Consider the following 16,869-nt stretch of genomic DNA (forward strand, 5'->3'; position numbering starts at 1 on the left):
AAGCTGTTCACATACCGATCCAGTTTTGACTAAATGGTGAGCCCCCAGCATCTGTTGCTTAGGGGTATAGTTTTCCTTTAAATCTAAAATCCATTTATCTGTTCCTGTACCTGAGAATTCCTGCATGGAATGAAAGCAGAAAAACTGAGCAATGGCTGAAAAGCAAATGAAATAAAAAATTTTGAAATGAAATTAAAAAAATATCTGTTGCATAAAATAGAGAATAATGTGTTATTGCTGGAAGGCACTTAATGCTGTACATGGTGTGGGCTTAACTAACTGCCAATTCCCGAGGCTCTGGACTCCTCCTACTCCCCAGGTTGCCCATCAGTTTCACTAAATCGAGGCACTCTATATGCAAACCAGGGCCGCCATCAGGGGGGGGCAGGGGGGACAAGTGTCCCGGGCCTGAAGGGGGGCCCTGCAGTGCTGCATTTTTGAAAGAGCCGGGCCCCCCTTACGAGCGCCCGAGCCATGCGGCCATTTCGCAGGTTACCGAATGCAGAAGTGCAGAGAAACCGAAGTCCCGAAGTGGCGAAAAGCCCCGAAGTCACAAAAACAGCCGAACTCCCGAAGCGGCAAAAAGACCCGAAGTCACGAAAACAGCCGAACTCCCGAAGCAGCAAAAAGACCCGAAGTTACGAAAACAGCCAAAATTGAAGTCCTGAAGTGGTGAAAAGACGGAAGTCGCGAAAACAGCCGAAGTCCCGAAGTGGCGAAAAGTCTCAAAGTCACGAAAACAGCCGAAATTGAGGTCCTGAAGCGGCGAAAAGACCCAAAGTCACGAAAGGAGGTGAAGTTGAAGTCCTGAAGTTTGTTTTTTTCTTTTTTTATCCCCTGGCCCCCAATGTATTATTTTAATATTCTATAGGCCCCTGCCACCAACGTTTTGGGCGCCCAATTTTTTTTGTAACTTGTAAGGGGGGCCCTGACACCAATTTTTTTTTAAAAAATTTTTTGGGGCCACTATTGTTTTGCTTTTTTTTTTAAAAAAAGTTTACATTTTTTTGGGGCCCCAATTTTTTTTTAACTTGTTAGGGGCCCTTGCCACCAATGTTTCTTTAAAAAAAATGTAAAATTTTTTTTTTGGGGTCCCAATTTTTTTTTAACAATCAATAGCTTTTTGAAACTTGTGTGTGTGTGGGGGGCTACTTTTTTAGCGCTGATGTCTGTGTGGTCTTTTAACTGTGATGTGGAGTGGTTGAGATATGAGGTGGGGCTTTGGCGTGAGTGTGGGCGGGGCCCAGGGGGCCCCAAAAATTTTGTTGTACGGGGCCCTGTGATTTCTAATGGCGGCCCTGATGCAACCAAGGAACATATTTATTTACTACATATATATTCTTTTTTTTTTTATATTTAATCATTTTACACCGTCTGTCTGGAAAATTATTTTGCAGTTAGGGTAATCCTGTGAATGTTTTTTCCCAGCACATTACTGTTAACCCGTCACTTATCACAGGTCCCGATAGTCACAACTCCCTGCAACTCCCATTAGAACGCAGGATTACTTATCACAGATGGGCCCTGGGGGTAAAAGTTGCCCTGATGACATGGGAACAGAAAGCTCATCAATGGAATGGTGAACGCTCTCAAAACCCATTAATGGGGGGTGGAGTAAAACGAAAAAAAATCACCACCCCCCTCTATTGATGATAGTTTGAGTATTGCATGTGCAGATGCATCCTTGTCCAGTGTTAATGAGCCCACACTAGAGATAAGATATGCACCTAGGCATTACATGGGATATTTTCTAAAGAAGAGCAGTTTTGGATGGGTAAGGTTTTAAAAAATAATTTTTCCTGTACTTGCATGGGGAATGTTATCAGATTAAGTCTCCAGACACAACCTGGCAGTCAGGAAGGTGCTAACAAAACTGATACCTGCCAATGTCTAAGGGGCAGATTTATCAAGGGGTCAAATTGAAAAATCTAATTTTTCAAATTTGAATTTCAAGTTAATTTTAGTGGACTTCGACTAGGCAAAGAATATCGAAATTCATCATGTACTGTCTCTTTACAAAAATCCACTTAAGACTATTGACCATCTAAAACCTGCCGAATTGCTGTCTTAGCCTATGGGGCACCTCCTACCTAGAACCTATCTGGAGTCATTCGGTGGACTTTGAAAAATCAACGTTTTCTTCTGAAAATACTTTGAATCGAATTCGATCAAATACAGCCTATTCACTCGAAGTTAAAAAATGTGATCATTTAAATAAATTTTCGGTTGGTCTTATTTTATTCGAATTTCGAGTTAATGGGAGTTTAAAAAAAAACTCCGACAGGCCTACCTGCTTGATATATTGAAAATTGGCCAAAATATTGGTTGGGCAGGTTAAGCTTGTGGATGCAGTCTTCTCCCTGAAGGCCAGTATCATCGCTTACAATATCCACAACAACACTCATCTCAAGGTGGAGATATGGAGGAAAGATCCACTGTATGAGCAGATCTTTTAATGAATGGCCACCTTTAGGGAAGAGAACTCTGCAGTTTATGGATATACAGTACTACAACTTTCCTGTTCTGTCAGTATAAGTAGTGATGGGCGAATTTGCGAAACGGCGTTTTTGACGCCGACGTTCATTTTCGCAGCCGCTTCGTGAATTTATTCGGTGGCGGCGAATTGCGCAAATTCTCCACGAATTCGCGCCTGCCGAATAAATTCACCCATCAGTAAGTATAAGTGCTTTGAATTACAAATTAGCGACCCTATAAAATGTTCTAAGTTGATACATTTGTTGTGTTTGTCCCTGCTGAGCAGAATCTCAGCCTTACTACGGAGTTCCAAACAGTCTCCAGCAGCAATAAGCACAAGAACTACTTACAGGGATGAGGAGTTGGTGATGAGAAGCAAACAAACCTCCATCACCATGTGCAATGCCTAAGGTCAACTGGGTTTGGTGTACAGTGTTAATTAAGGCCAGAACATCTTCTGAATTATTTTTCCTAATTTAAAACTAATGTCTGAATGGTTCGTTTTAGATGGTTGCCCTGGAATGAACTATTGATATCGGAGCGTTCATCGTAGGACTAAAGGTGGCCATAGACGTTATAATTACAATCTTTCTTGAAAAGATCTTTCCAAGAAAAATTCTTTGTTTCAATACACACGTGTAGCACTAACAATGGCCGATGTTCGTATGCCTTCAAAGGCGCCCTATCAAAATTTTCCGGCCAGCCTGATCAACGTGCCGACCGATATCCAAGTCGTCTGCCAATATCCGTCGGCTCATCTCCCACCATGCGTGCACCGTATATCGAATTAAAATTTGTTTCATACAATATTATCAGTGCGTCTATGGCCATCATAATATCTGTGCGTCTATGGCCAGCTTTAGGCCTTTACCACTTTGTACTTGCTGAGGCCATTGGAGTATCCAGTTGAGTCCACACAGGCAAACCTAACTTTTTCAGTGTAAGAAATCATTAGAATCAATAACCGAGGCTAATGTTCCTTCTGGTTCTCAGACTAAGAATTGGATTGGTGGTGTTTCCTATTATTAGAAATAGATTGGCACTAAAAAAGGAACAGTAACAACAAAAAATGCAGGTGTTTCAGTATAATGCTTCAGAAAGACTACTATAGTTTATATAAACAAACTGCTGTGTAGCCATGGGGGCAGCCATTCAAGCACAGGATACACAGTAGATAACAGATAAGTACTGAAGAATCGTATTGTATACTACAGAGCTTATTTGTTATCTGCTGTGTATCCTGTGACTTTTCTCCTTTTTCAGCTTTGAATGTCTGCCCCCATGGCTACACAGCAGCTTGTTTATATAAACTATAGTAGATTTTCTGACGCAAACACACCAGTTTTACTAGTACAGGGAAACACTATATTAGATTGTCATTCTTTTAAAACACTTTCATTTTTTGATGTTATTGTTCCTTTAACAACTTACTCTGATGATGAGGACGTTTTGGTGCCAATGTGTACAGAGGAGTATTAAAAAGGAATGGAAGAGCGACCTGTGTGAATATTGTCATAAGCTACACACATCCTGAGAACCAGATGAAGGACAAGTGCACTGTGCTATATTTTCATGCTTGAATCAGTATTCTTTAAAAAATTGTTCACTGTCCCCTTAAAGCTATGTGACAAAGACCTTCAACTAGAGTCCTGCATGGAACCAATTTCTAAGACCCAGACCCGACCCCGCAGCCCGAACCGCAACCTGCATAATTACCCACTTTGATCCGCTACCCGACCCGGACCCGCAACTGCCTTATCCACAACCTGACCTGCAACCTGCCAATGATGCTGCAAACCAGAAGTGACGTCATTAAAAGTGGACAGGGACAGAAACAAGTTTTGTAAAACTTTAAAACGAGTAAAATACAGACAATATTAGATAAGATAAGAAATTTAGGAGACCCGCGGGTATACCCGCACCTGAAAATCCTCCCCTCACTCCGCCGCCCGCTTTTTTTGCAGGTAACCCGCGGGTATCCGACCCGCTTCAACTAGAACTCAAAACTCACCCCTGAGAACTACTTTGTACTCTACTCAACCAAGTCTACAGTATAAGGGCTGACTGATACATGTTTAGCTTTTTCCCAATTAAAAAAAAATACATACATAAAATACATGGACTCGCAGGTCTTATAAGATTCATTATTTAGGATTTGCTTTCCCAGAATGTGGTTAAACAGCAATGCACATAAAGGTTTCCTTGGAGGTTCTAATAGACACTTCACACAATAAAATGGTAAAAGTGGTTGATTTATTATTGAATCGTGTCCTTACGGGCACAATTTGATACATGTTGTTGGCTTGAAACATAATATTTAGGAAATAAAATGCCAGTGGTTAACAACTGCCAACAACTTTCCAAAGGGAACACAAACAGAATATGTACAATAGTGTTTGCAAACGGCAACTTGTGGCATATATTTACACCAGGGGATTCATTTTTTTTCTGATTCAAAGCATGTGCTTTTATAACACTGAATTCAAACCTGAAAGTCAATGTAGTACCGTATACTGTACAGAAGCCGGGCAAGACGACAACCCTTTGCAAGGAATCCATAATGAACTAACGGCAGCATTGGGGTGCAAATTGTTATTATAGAAGCTGTGAAAATAGATTTGCCAACTGTTCAGGATGTTCTTGTAAAGTGATACACACCCAGTGTTCTATCAACGATGAACATTATACTTCTAAGGGCAGAGACACACGCTGCAATTCAGGTAGATTAGTCGCCCGGCAACAAATCTCCTCTTCTTCAGGGCGACTAATCTCCCCAAACTGCCTGCCCTGTGGCTAAAGTGTAAATCGCCGGGGAGATGGCATGCTGAGCACTTCGTTTTCCGAAGTTGCCTGAAATTTCCACGTGAAAATTGCCGGCGGGATGGCACTCGGAGCACTTCGTTTTCCAAAGTCACCCAAGGTAAGGCGACTTCGGAAAACAAAGCTCTCCAAGTGCCGTCCCTCCATCGATTTTCATTCTAGCCGGCGGGAAGGCAGTTTGGGAAGATTAGTCACCCCGAAGAAGAGGACATTTGTGGTTGGTCGACTAATCTCCCCGAATAGCAGTGTGTCTCTGCCAGTTATGCAAGAGACCTATCATAGGAAATAGTCATTCCAAGCTATTTTAAAATAATAGGGATGCACCGAATCCAGGATTCAGCCTTTTTCAGCAGGATTCGTAGTCGGCCGAATCCTTCTGCCTGGCTGAACCTAATTTGCATATGCAAATTAGGGGTGGAAGGGAAATTGCAAGACTGACAAAACAAGGAAGTAAAAAATATTTCCCCCTTCCCACCCCTAATTTGCATATGCAAATTAGGGGGAAACATTTTTCACTTCCTTGAATAGTGGATTCGGCGCATCCCTACAAATTAACCCCAGTTTATTTGTTGACCAATATTCAGGGACTGCTTGGAAAACACAAAGGGCAAATGAACTTGTCTATGGGCTTTGGCAGCACAAAACAGAGATAAGATGCTGCATGGAATCTCACACTGCCAGCAATCATTTTTTCTCTACACTCAAGTCTTGGTATTTAAAAGCAGAAGTCTTTTTTACTTATCCTGAGTAAAACAGTTGCTAATAATGGCACATTAAAGAAGCAGTATACCCCCTCAAACTGTAGTAAAATGAATGATGGGCTTTTGTTGAATATACTTTTTGCAATTGTTCCATTAAAAAAAGATTTATGGTAAGCCTTATTTTTTTTTCCCACAAAACAGGGCAAAATCTGAAGTTGAACTTAATAACCAAGCAGCTCACTAATGAGCTTCTGTTAATCTAAAGGCCTAACTAAAGCAGGGGGGACGGGTGGGGTTTGTTTATACAGAGGGCTTCTCTGTGGGCTGCTGATTTGTTTTGTGGGGTATACTGTGCCTCCTATCTGACACTAGCTATATAAGAATCCAGGGCTCATTTTATCATGCCAACTATAAACTACCTGCAGAAAGGACATAACCACACTCTCTCTTTCAGGGAACACCATGGTATTCACTACCAGAATTGGTGTCCCATCTACTTAAATAAGAGGAAAGTAGGCCATATCATTGCAGTTTTTCCGTAGATTTCTTCTGCACATTACATTGAAAAGGACATTATGCAGGTGGAAAGGGCCATTTTGGACGATGAATAAACTCAATTTAAATTACAGTGATAAGGATAATTATAAAATGTTCTCAGGCAGCTTTAACAGGAATATAAAATCAGCAGCAATATTACAAATTATGTACATGGTATAAAAACGAAGGAATAATAACAGTATTTATTTAGCGGTCCTGGTTCTTAGGCGCCTTTTCATTATAAGATGATCACTCTCCTTCTCTTTTGTATCCAGAACAATCTAAAAAAAAAGAAAAATACAGAGAGCATAAGTAAGTTTTTCTAGGAGCTAAATATCATCTCTGACAAATGCTGGCAGACGGATCATTTCAGCAAGCCATTGTTTTTAGATTAATCCTTATTCATTTAGGGAAAGATGCAGAACACCGGTACTATGTGGGAGATACACTTTCATGGAACATTTAGTTCATGTAGACAATCATATCCACTGTCAAACCTCACGTTTTATTTCCTGCAGTTTTTTTTTTTTAGATGATTAATTTCACGGTTGCAGTTACTTTGGTTAACCCCTAAATGCAAGGAAGAACCAGTGTGCCAGTGAAGAAGGTTCTAGCATTCCAGATTTCAGTTGGAACTATGTTGTATTGTCGAACAGAGAGATCAACGGCACGGATATGGTTACAGCTGTAATTCCTGGCACAGCACACAGATTGTACTGATCTAACCGGAAAGTGTATCTTACACTAAATGCCCCCCAACTGCCATATTTGAGATGCTCTATTTCTTATTCACAAAACTGTGGCCATCTCTATCCTTCATCCCTATGCAGTCGCCATACTGTATTATAATCTTCATGCTGGGGCTTTGTCAGGGACCAATAAGATGCAAGAGACAGAAGGCTGGGGATTTTGCTTGCTCTGCATGCACTAAGCCAAACACTTGATGCAGTGGCGTAACTAGATGCTACGGGGGCCCACAGCAAATTCAATTTAGGGTCCCAAAATATTGGCCTAGCCTACCAAGATATATTAAAATTGCTCATTAATTAGGGCCTCACTGGGGCCCCTACACTCCCGGGCTCCCCTGCACTGCAACTGCAGGGTCTGCTTCCTCTGTAGTTACGCCCCTGGCTTGAAGGTAGTAGTAGAAGGATGGCTACTTCCTGCACTGAGGAGTGGAAGAATATTTTAGAAATATTCATGATTAATAGCAACATTTTAAATAAAATTCCAGCCCTTCATTTGCTCGAGTTCTCCATTAGTAAGAAATGGATCATATATAATATATGTATAAGTCAATAGCTTGTATGTGTACAGTATAAACATGAATGCAAGTCACTAGTTTGCCAGGTGTTATGTACTAAAAAGGTAAGTCATTTTCCTTGTAAGCAGTGCATTTATTTAATAAGACTTTAGTATTCTACTTATTCTATTTTCTGTATTCTCCAGATTACCTCTCTTGTTATTACATGACCGTTCTTTAGCATAGTTCTTTATGTATATGAGCTTTATAATAGAGCAATGCTAGGTTTCTTATGAGGCACTCAGCACTTCACATGTAGCACTTTAGAACTGTAAACCTATGCAAAGCTTGAAATCGGCAGCATGGAAGCATTTGCTAATAGGGCATGTAATGAACAAAAAAAATACATCGACTAGTTCCAATGCCTCATTAGGATTGTGTCAGTATACTTTAAAAGAGAACTAAACCCAAAAATGCAAAAGGCATTTCCCATCTTGGATTCTGTTAAGAGTGTCTGTGACACTCACATGCTCAGTGGGCTCTGAGCAGCTGTTGAGAAGCTAAGCTTAGGGCTCGTCACTTATTATCCAGCAGAAAATGAGGTTGGTCTGTAATATAAGTTAATGTTACAGGGCTGATTATTACATTCTGATGCTAATTGGGCCGGTTTTTGGGCTTCTTTTTTCTTTTTTGATGCTTGATAAAGGGGCCTGACCCCGAAACGTTGCATTTTCTGCTAATAAACGCAAGGGATTGTCCCTGCTTGCACCTGCCCTTTGAGTGTCAGTGATTTCTTACCTACCTGTTTTTGAGCTGCCGTATACCTAATTAGGTAATTTACGAATTAGCCTTATACTGTGACATTTCTATTCTATGTGTACTGTATATTTTGAGTGGGTTCCTAAGCTCAGTAAGTGACAGCAGCACAGAGCATGTGCAGTGAATCAGCAGAAAAGAAGATGAAGAGCTACTGGGGCATCTTTGGAGACACATATCTTCCCGGCTGTGGTTGCCATGGGCTGGTACAGAAGCTCAAAACATAATGTACAACATTCTGCCCTACGTCTTTGTTAAGGTTTAGTTCTCCTATAAAAGACCCATACACATATAATTTTCAAAAAACTGACAGAACTTTTTAGCTCAGACTGAAAAATTCAGCTATGTTCCCTTTAATTAGAATGAATTAAAAAAGCATAGAAGACCACTTGCTTAAATGGGTTGTTAACCTTCCAAACACTTTTTTTCAGTAGAATGGTTTTCAGATTGTTCCACAGACTTTTTTCAGTTACCTTCCATTTTTTTTTTACAGTTTTTCCGGAATCTAAGTTTAGTAGAAGTAAACCTTTAAAATAAGTGAATGTAAAATGGATGAAGGTGTTATTCTAAGCACTTTTGTCATTTACATTCATTCATTATTTATTTGAATTCCAAGATTAAAGGATTCGTGCACTGTTACTATGAATTAATTGTTACAGCAGCGCCACCTTGTGGTCATTTTCCAACCGGTCTGACCACCAAGTAGTCCAGGAAGTTGTCAGGAGAAAGAGAGAGATTTCACTGATGTTCTTCTGATTTGAAAAAATATAAACCTTTCTCACATCTTTCCTAAGCAGAAGAGCAGCTTGCTTCTTTCTTTCTTTCCCCTTAATATCTTGGAAAAAAAACAAAATAAATAATGAATGGAAATGACAAAAGTGCTTATAATAGCAACCTTGTCAATTTTACATTCACATATTTTAAAGGTTTGCTTATCCTTTAATGTCTCTGGTGTTTGAGTCTGGCAGCTCAGTAATTCAGGTGCAGACTCTGAACTGTTACAATTGAGTTGATACATTGCTTAGCAGCATCTGAGTATTAGCAACTATTGTATCAATTCTAACAGCTGCCTGTAATGAACCCCAGAGATTCTGCTCAGCAGGGACAAACACAACAAATGTATCAACTTAGAACAGTTTACAGGGTCGGCAACTCCACCTCCCAGAGTTGCTTTAGAAGGTGGAAATATAAACTTTACACTTCAATAATAGAATAACTGTCAAAGATAGAAAAGAGAAAGTAATTGGAAAAAGTCTTAATTTCTGGTCTTAAAGAAAAGAACGGAAAAAAAAGGGTTGGAAGGAGAACAATCCCTTTAAGTAGCTCAATTTAAAATAATACAATAAAAAAAAAAAACTATAAATTATATATATATATATATATATATCATAAAAGGTGGCCCACACCTAGTCCTATAAATTATTTTTTTGTTACTATCCTCAATAATAATAATAATAATAATAATAATACTGCATTCATATCAGTCCCTTCCCCAGTGGAGTCTATGGTACCTACCATAATCAAGTAAACTTTGGAGAAGCCGCACACCACACACTCCCAAAGGTTCTTATCCTGGTGCCCAGTGATAGAGGAATCGGCCACCTCACAACAAGGGTAAGAAGAATTTCACCGGCACACAGAAGTTGCAGTAGCAGGGCAAGCCCTTGCAATTTTATTATGCAGTAGTGCAACGTTTCGGGGTCACGTCCCTTTGTCAAGCTTGACAAAGGGGCGTGACCCCGAAACGTTGCACTACTGCATAATAAAATTGCAAGGGCTTGCCCTGCTACTGCAACTCCTGTGTGCCGGTGAAATTCTTCTTACCTACCATAATCACACACATCTCACCCCCCACGCACGCACCTCCCCCCCACACACACACACAGGCACCTCTCCCCACCACACAGGCACCTCCCCCCCCACACACCTCTTCCCCCCACACACACACTCCCCCACGCACACACCTCTCCCCCCCCACACACACATGCTGAACTGTGTAACACAAAGCAGTAATATTTTAGAATTACTTATATTAGATACACTTCACACACAGGCACCTCTCCCCTACACATGCACCTCCCCCCCCACACACACACACCTCTCCCCCCACACACACACCTCTCCCCCCCACACGCACACACCTCTCCCCCCCACACACACACACCTCTCCCCCACACACACACACACCTCTCCCCCACACACACACATGCTGAACTGTGTAACACAAAGCAGTAATATTTTAGAATTACTTGTATTAGATACACTTCCTACTCACAGAATTGGCAGGGATGTCCAGCGGCACAGAAATGTCAGTAGTGTATAACTTTCTCCTGCTTTTCTTTGGCTTGTTCTCAGTCTCTGTTCTACTGATGCCGACATCCAGAGCTTTCGGGGCAGCAATTGTCTCAAGAAATTTCTTTGCTATTAATTAAAACAAAAAAAGGACAGTTTTACATGTGGCTTGGGAATTGGGGAAACATTTTTCACAACTGATGAATAAAATTCATCACAAACCAGGAGTACCTTTGGTTTGGAAAATTGAAGGTGAGCTTTGCAAAAAGTCGCCAAGTTTTTGCAGGGTTCCATCTTTTTTCCTGGAAGAAATTGTACTCGCTGTACTCGAAACGGATGGCTGCTTTCTCACGGTGCTTCTCTGGATTTTCTATAAATATGTTACATAAAAGTTTTTTTTTTTTAAATTCTTTAATTTATTTTGCAATATACCGTAAACTTAAATCATGAGCAGAAAAAGAGAAGAATTTCCAAATCAAATATGGAAAAGAGAAAAAGACTAATAAATGAAAGGACAGAGATGATAAATAATATTTCCAAAGGATAATAAGTACTTTGTTTTTTTAATACAAACACAGTCTGTATATACTTAATTAGTAAGGTGCCATAAGAACGGATGAACCATAAATGCAAAATGAATTCTGCCAGGACTGCACACTCCCTGGATATCTTGGGGACCTAATAGATAAGTGGAGGCAAGTTGTACACAAAGTTCTAGGGGAGATCAGTATAATTTTGATCCCTACAGGCATAATAAAACAAAAAAATCAGCAGTCTACCGAGTAGCTCTCTGTATAATGAGCTTTATTTTATCTTGCATGCTGCAGCTAGAGAAGGGAGGGGCTAGTTATACAGAGGCTTATAATTGGACTGCTCAATAGCTTTGATTGTGCTTGTGGGAGTCAGCAAGTAGAATGTCCAATTTCACAAGCCCTATTCATTGAACTCCTGTTAAAAAGGGGGATGTGTACTTACCCTTTAAGTCCGTAGACACAAAAAGTGATTACTGCACTAAAATAGTGACCCAGTGCTGTGCCATTATTGAAAAATTCCAGAATATATAAGGCTATACCTAAGCAAGGCAAACCACTACCAACTCTACATTTGATCTACCCCAGCTTGATCCATTTTTCAGTCCTGTCCCCTTTTTCATCTGTGAATTGGGACTTCCAGCACTGCCCCCCATGTCTAATATCCCACGGTCATCAGATAACTGGTATGTTTGAAAGCAAGCATGCTATGGATTTCTACCTGGGGTGGGGGGGTATGGTTTTTTCCCCCATAGGTTGATTTCTCCTTTAACATACACTTTTTACTATTGGAAAGCAAACATTATGTCCATTCCTTCAGTACATTTTCAGTACAACCACATCCAGTTAAGAACAGCTAGCAGGGGTCAGACTCCAATCCCAGGCATGTATGGGTATTCAGGAGCAACAATCATGTATAATGGTAAGAAGCAGGACAAATCCAGGGCAGTAACTATGACTGCAAAGTGCTTTTTATTGGGGAAAATTGTGATAGTGTCATTTTGGGGTGTGGACACAGGACACCCCTGCAGGAGAATCCACCTACAATCAATAAGGGTGAACTACAGTATATTTCTATTTGCTTGTTTGGGTATTCAGGAGCAATACAAGATCAGCTTAGTTCCTAAATACATGATGTTCTGTATAGAGAACTAAATACAAACCTTAGTTTCACTCTTATCAGTGGCAATGCTAGACTGGGAGGATGGAGTCTTTACACCTGTCCTTGCTGTGGTGTTTTTTTTATTTTCACTTTTTACAGCTTCCTACAAAACAGAGAAACAATATACAGGTATATTTGAAAGATCAGGTAACAGCTGTAGTTCACAAAGCTGTAGTGAAACTTCACCAACAAGAAAGCAGCGATTAGACATGCTTCCAAGAAGGTGCTGGGAGTTGCAGTTATTGAGGCCAAACATTTGTCTCATTTAAGCACCCAGGACCCTGCTGTAAAATCACAAAAATATAATGTTGCACAGGTGCTCATACATATAACTGTTCTTAAAGTCTTCATATTTCCCCCAGAGAAAAAGTTAGAACCTAGACAACATGGTAACCGCATATTGGGACTGAGCTTGCACAAGATTGGCTTTTATTGCCATTTTTAGCAGTAAGGTTCTAAGACGGGGATATCAACTTATACATTGTTCCTAACCTGGATGGAAGGGCTAAAAGAGGGCAACTATGATCAAAATGCGGGGATCCACCAACGATCTTTGTGGGTATCCGAAATAGGGCTAAATTTTATCACAGCGAATGGACAGCACTGAGATTTTGGCGCCTTTCCACATTTTTAAAAAGCACTATGTTGTATAGTTTTCACAGCCTCATTGCACTCCCGCTTAATGGTTTAAAAATTGGTGAGCACAACTTACCCTTGTTATAGTCTATATGGGAGCAGTGGCCAGCTCCATGTTGTAGCGCCCACTCTTTATATATAATATATATTTTATTTTTAACAATTAATTTACTAATCTCGTTAGGTAATTAAAATAAGGAATAAAAACTGGCTAATCTCTGAGTGCAAGACAGGATGAGGCGTAGTGGATACACTAGATATGTAACTAACATGCCAGAGAATAGAAAGAGAACACTGGGCTAGTCTTTTATTGCCATTTTTGGAGATACAATTAGGCAGTGATCCCCAACCAGTGGTTCTTGAACAACTTGTTGCTCTTCATGTCCTCAAAACAGGTCCTTATTTTTTAATTTCTGTCTTGGAGTGTTGGTTACGTAAAAAACAAGCGTCCACAAAAAGGCCATGAAATAGCCAATCACAGTCATTATTGGGCTCTATATGTATATTATACTTGTATACTTATATTCATTTTACACATATTAATTCTTCCTAGAGTAGTTATGTTGATTCCCTTAGTAAAAATGGAAGACATAAGGCACTATTTCCTGGCTATTTTGAGCACAATCACCATGATTTTTTCCCCTATAGTGCAGCATTTCCCTTAAGAATGTCAGTGGGCACAAGGGGTGTAGCTCCTAACAAAAATTAACCCAATTCTGTGCAAAAAGTTTTCCAAGTCTGCTTGGTGTTGAAGCCCGTGTTTGGCATTAGAGTAAGGCATGCATCTGATTCTTTGGATGCAATTGTGCTATGCCTAGTGATGCCGGACATGAAGGGGACCCTGTAGCTCAGGGGTGTCCAAACTGCGGCCCGAGGGCCAAATGCGGCCCAGGATGCATATGAATGCGGCCCAAATTGGTTCCCGAGGAAACATCATGTCGCAAAGGATATAGGAGGAGGGGGGACTCTGCCCATTGCCCAGTTAGCAATAATAATATAATAATAAGTCTATTTAATATCCAGGTGTCCCATATTCCAGTGTATAGCTCCATCTGGTTATCCAACTGGCATTGTAGTTATTTTCTGTGTATTTCCTTTACTTTTACAAATCAAACGTGTTTGTGTATTTCCTATGTGGCCCCAGACAATTTTTCTTTTTCCAATGTGGCCCTGCGAGCCAAAAGTTTGGACACCCCTGCTGTAGCTACAGAATGTTCAATGGTGGCCATAGCTCTGCATTTCCCCTGCATCAATAGGAAGCAGTGCTTGATTTGGAGTGGGATGTAGGAAGCGGAGTGAAATTATAAGCAAAGAGTACATTTTATTTCCCGTACCGTTAATCAACACACAACTGACTGCAATGAGATCTGGTCAACTGTTCTTGTGGTCGCCAATGACCCCTATGGTCTCACATATGGAGGCATGACATGATCTGCAAACTCTATATTGTTTGATAATTTCATTTAGCAAAGTGGGGTAGTCACTTTAGGTTAATGTCACAAAATATATTTTTAGGCTTCTTCCTCGGGGAAAGTGGCAGCGGCAGACGTAACTGATGCGGATCGTTTCTGATTCAGGAGATTTGAGGCAATTCCCCAAGATTTGCATTTTACATTTACCCTTAACCGTAAATGACAGACTCCATTAATAATGACAGACTCCATCAATAGACAAGATTCAGAGTTGTGTTAGTGTTTCATCATCTAAAGTTAGTAATATGAAATGTTACGATCACAAGGAGGCAAAACAAATAATGATCAACTAATACAAATGGTAGGGGCTACAGAACAGTGAGATTTTCTATTTTGTCCTGAAATGTTAAGGCAAAATTACTGACATTACTGTCCTTTAAACAAAAGTGCTTTGCAATATGTATATGGATGAAACTTTCTCAGTTAAAATAAAAGGTTTAATTTATTATGTATAGGGGCAGGATGCAAAATGCAAAAAACAATTTACCATGTTTTTTGCATTTTGAGCCCTACTCTGCATCTTAAAAATTGTTGCCGGTGCTTGCACTCCAAAAGGGAATTCAAAAACTTTCTCCATGATTACAGAACTGTCGCGTTTGACAGCACTGTATTTGAGGGCCGGAAAGAGGAATGTAAACATCCACCATCCCTAACTTGCACATCAGGCGTGTAAATGACAGCATTTCAGACTTACCTTTTGCCCTATGGTAGGCAGTATGCATTGTGCCTTTGTGCATTTCAAAATCTGTTCTGTATAAAGGGAACAGGCCTATTGGTATAAAACAGTGCAGAATATCTTTCCCTCTGTCACTGCATATTACAAGCACACTTTACACAGGTAGTGAATGACTTACCCATGGGTTATAATTTAAAAAAATTGAATATTTAAATTGCAGGACAATAGAGAAAGTGACTCACTATAATTCAATACTGTATAGTGTTCTCTTCTTTTAGCTGTACCGAGGCTTGTGTTATCTTTTCTATAAACATCATTATCCACATTTAAACATAATTCTTTGAATAGGATTAAATGTGGATGTCTCCTTTTTGCCACAATAAAGCACTAATAGATTTTTTTAACTGAACTTACACTCATATAAACAAGATAAAAAGCCAATTAAGAGCTCTGTGTAAACAAACCCCTCCCTTCCTTATAGGGGTAGTTCACCTCTGAGTTAACTTTTAGTATGATGTAGAAAGTTGTATTCTGAGACAATTTGCAATTGGTTTTCATTTTTTATTATTTGTGGTTTTTGAGTAATTAAGCGCTTTAATCAGCAACTTTCCAGTTTGCAATTTTAGCTGGTTAAAGGGTCCAGATTACCCTAGCAACAATGCACTGGTTTGAATAAAAGAATGGAATATGAATAGGAGAGGGCCTGAATAGAAAGATGAGCAAGGAATGTAGCCTTACAAAGCCTTTGAAAGCTCAAAAGAGTCAGAGGAAAAAGGCAAATAATTAAAAAAATAATGAAGACCAATTGAAAAGTTATTTTGAATTGGCCACTCTATAACATACTAAATGTTAATTGAAAGGTAAACCTAAAATGCAGCCTTTGAAAGAGCAGCTTATTGTACAGAGGGCTTATCTGCGGAATTGTAAAATGATCTGCTTTTCCTCTGCTCGGCAGAACAGAAGTGTCAGAAGTGCTGAAATTAAACTGGTTTTATTATTTCTGGTTTAGGGCAAGAAATAAAAAACAGATGTTTCTTGATTAAAAGTATAGGAAAAAGTATATTCAGCACAGGCCTATTCATTGACCTCATGTTGGAAAATGGTGTACACTGCCCATTTAAGCTTTAAAAACTGCTTCATTACAGTTTCCAAACACTTAACATACTTCACATAAAGTGAATTTTAATGCAGTATTTAAAATGAGGACCCTTGGCTTGGAACAAGAGACTAAATAAAATGTGCATGAGGCTTAGGTTTAAAGGTACAAGAACTTCTAGAACTTTAAAATTTCCCAAAAGTGTTCCGATTAATTAACTTTCACTAAAATCTACTATACACAAGGCCCAGCAATCCCTTTAATTAACTGTTGTACTTGGTCCTGGGGTTTTCTGGATAATGGATTTTTCTGTAATTTGGATCTTCATATCTTAAGTCCAATAGAAAATTAAATAAACATTAAATTAACCCAATAGGCTGGGTTTGCTTCCAATAAGGATTAATTATATCTTA

The 16,869-nt window shown here is 39.7% G+C and overlaps 1 protein-coding gene across 3 annotated transcripts in view; it reads right to left on the minus strand.

Annotated features, from left to right (window-relative positions):
• Positions 1-6,068: 6,068 nt before the first annotated feature.
• kif20b.S (kinesin family member 20B S homeolog) overlaps positions 6,069-16,869 on the minus strand; it is a 68,713-nt gene continuing 57,912 nt past the window's right edge. For all 3 annotated transcript variants that reach the window (XM_018226900.2, XM_018226898.2, XM_018226899.2), the window contains 4 exons: positions 12,578-12,679; positions 11,116-11,254; positions 10,868-11,013; positions 6,069-6,814 (listed from right to left, as the gene is read on the minus strand). In XM_018226900.2, coding sequence (XP_018082389.1) covers positions 6,737-6,814; positions 10,868-11,013; positions 11,116-11,254; positions 12,578-12,679 — 465 coding nt within the window. In that variant the 3' untranslated portion in view covers positions 6,069-6,736. The remainder of the gene's footprint in view (positions 6,815-10,867; positions 11,014-11,115; positions 11,255-12,577; positions 12,680-16,869) is intronic.

This window comes from Xenopus laevis, chromosome 7S (assembly GCF_017654675.1).
Source record: "Xenopus laevis strain J_2021 chromosome 7S, Xenopus_laevis_v10.1, whole genome shotgun sequence".
NCBI classification, from domain to species: Eukaryota; Metazoa; Chordata; class Amphibia; order Anura; family Pipidae; genus Xenopus; species Xenopus laevis.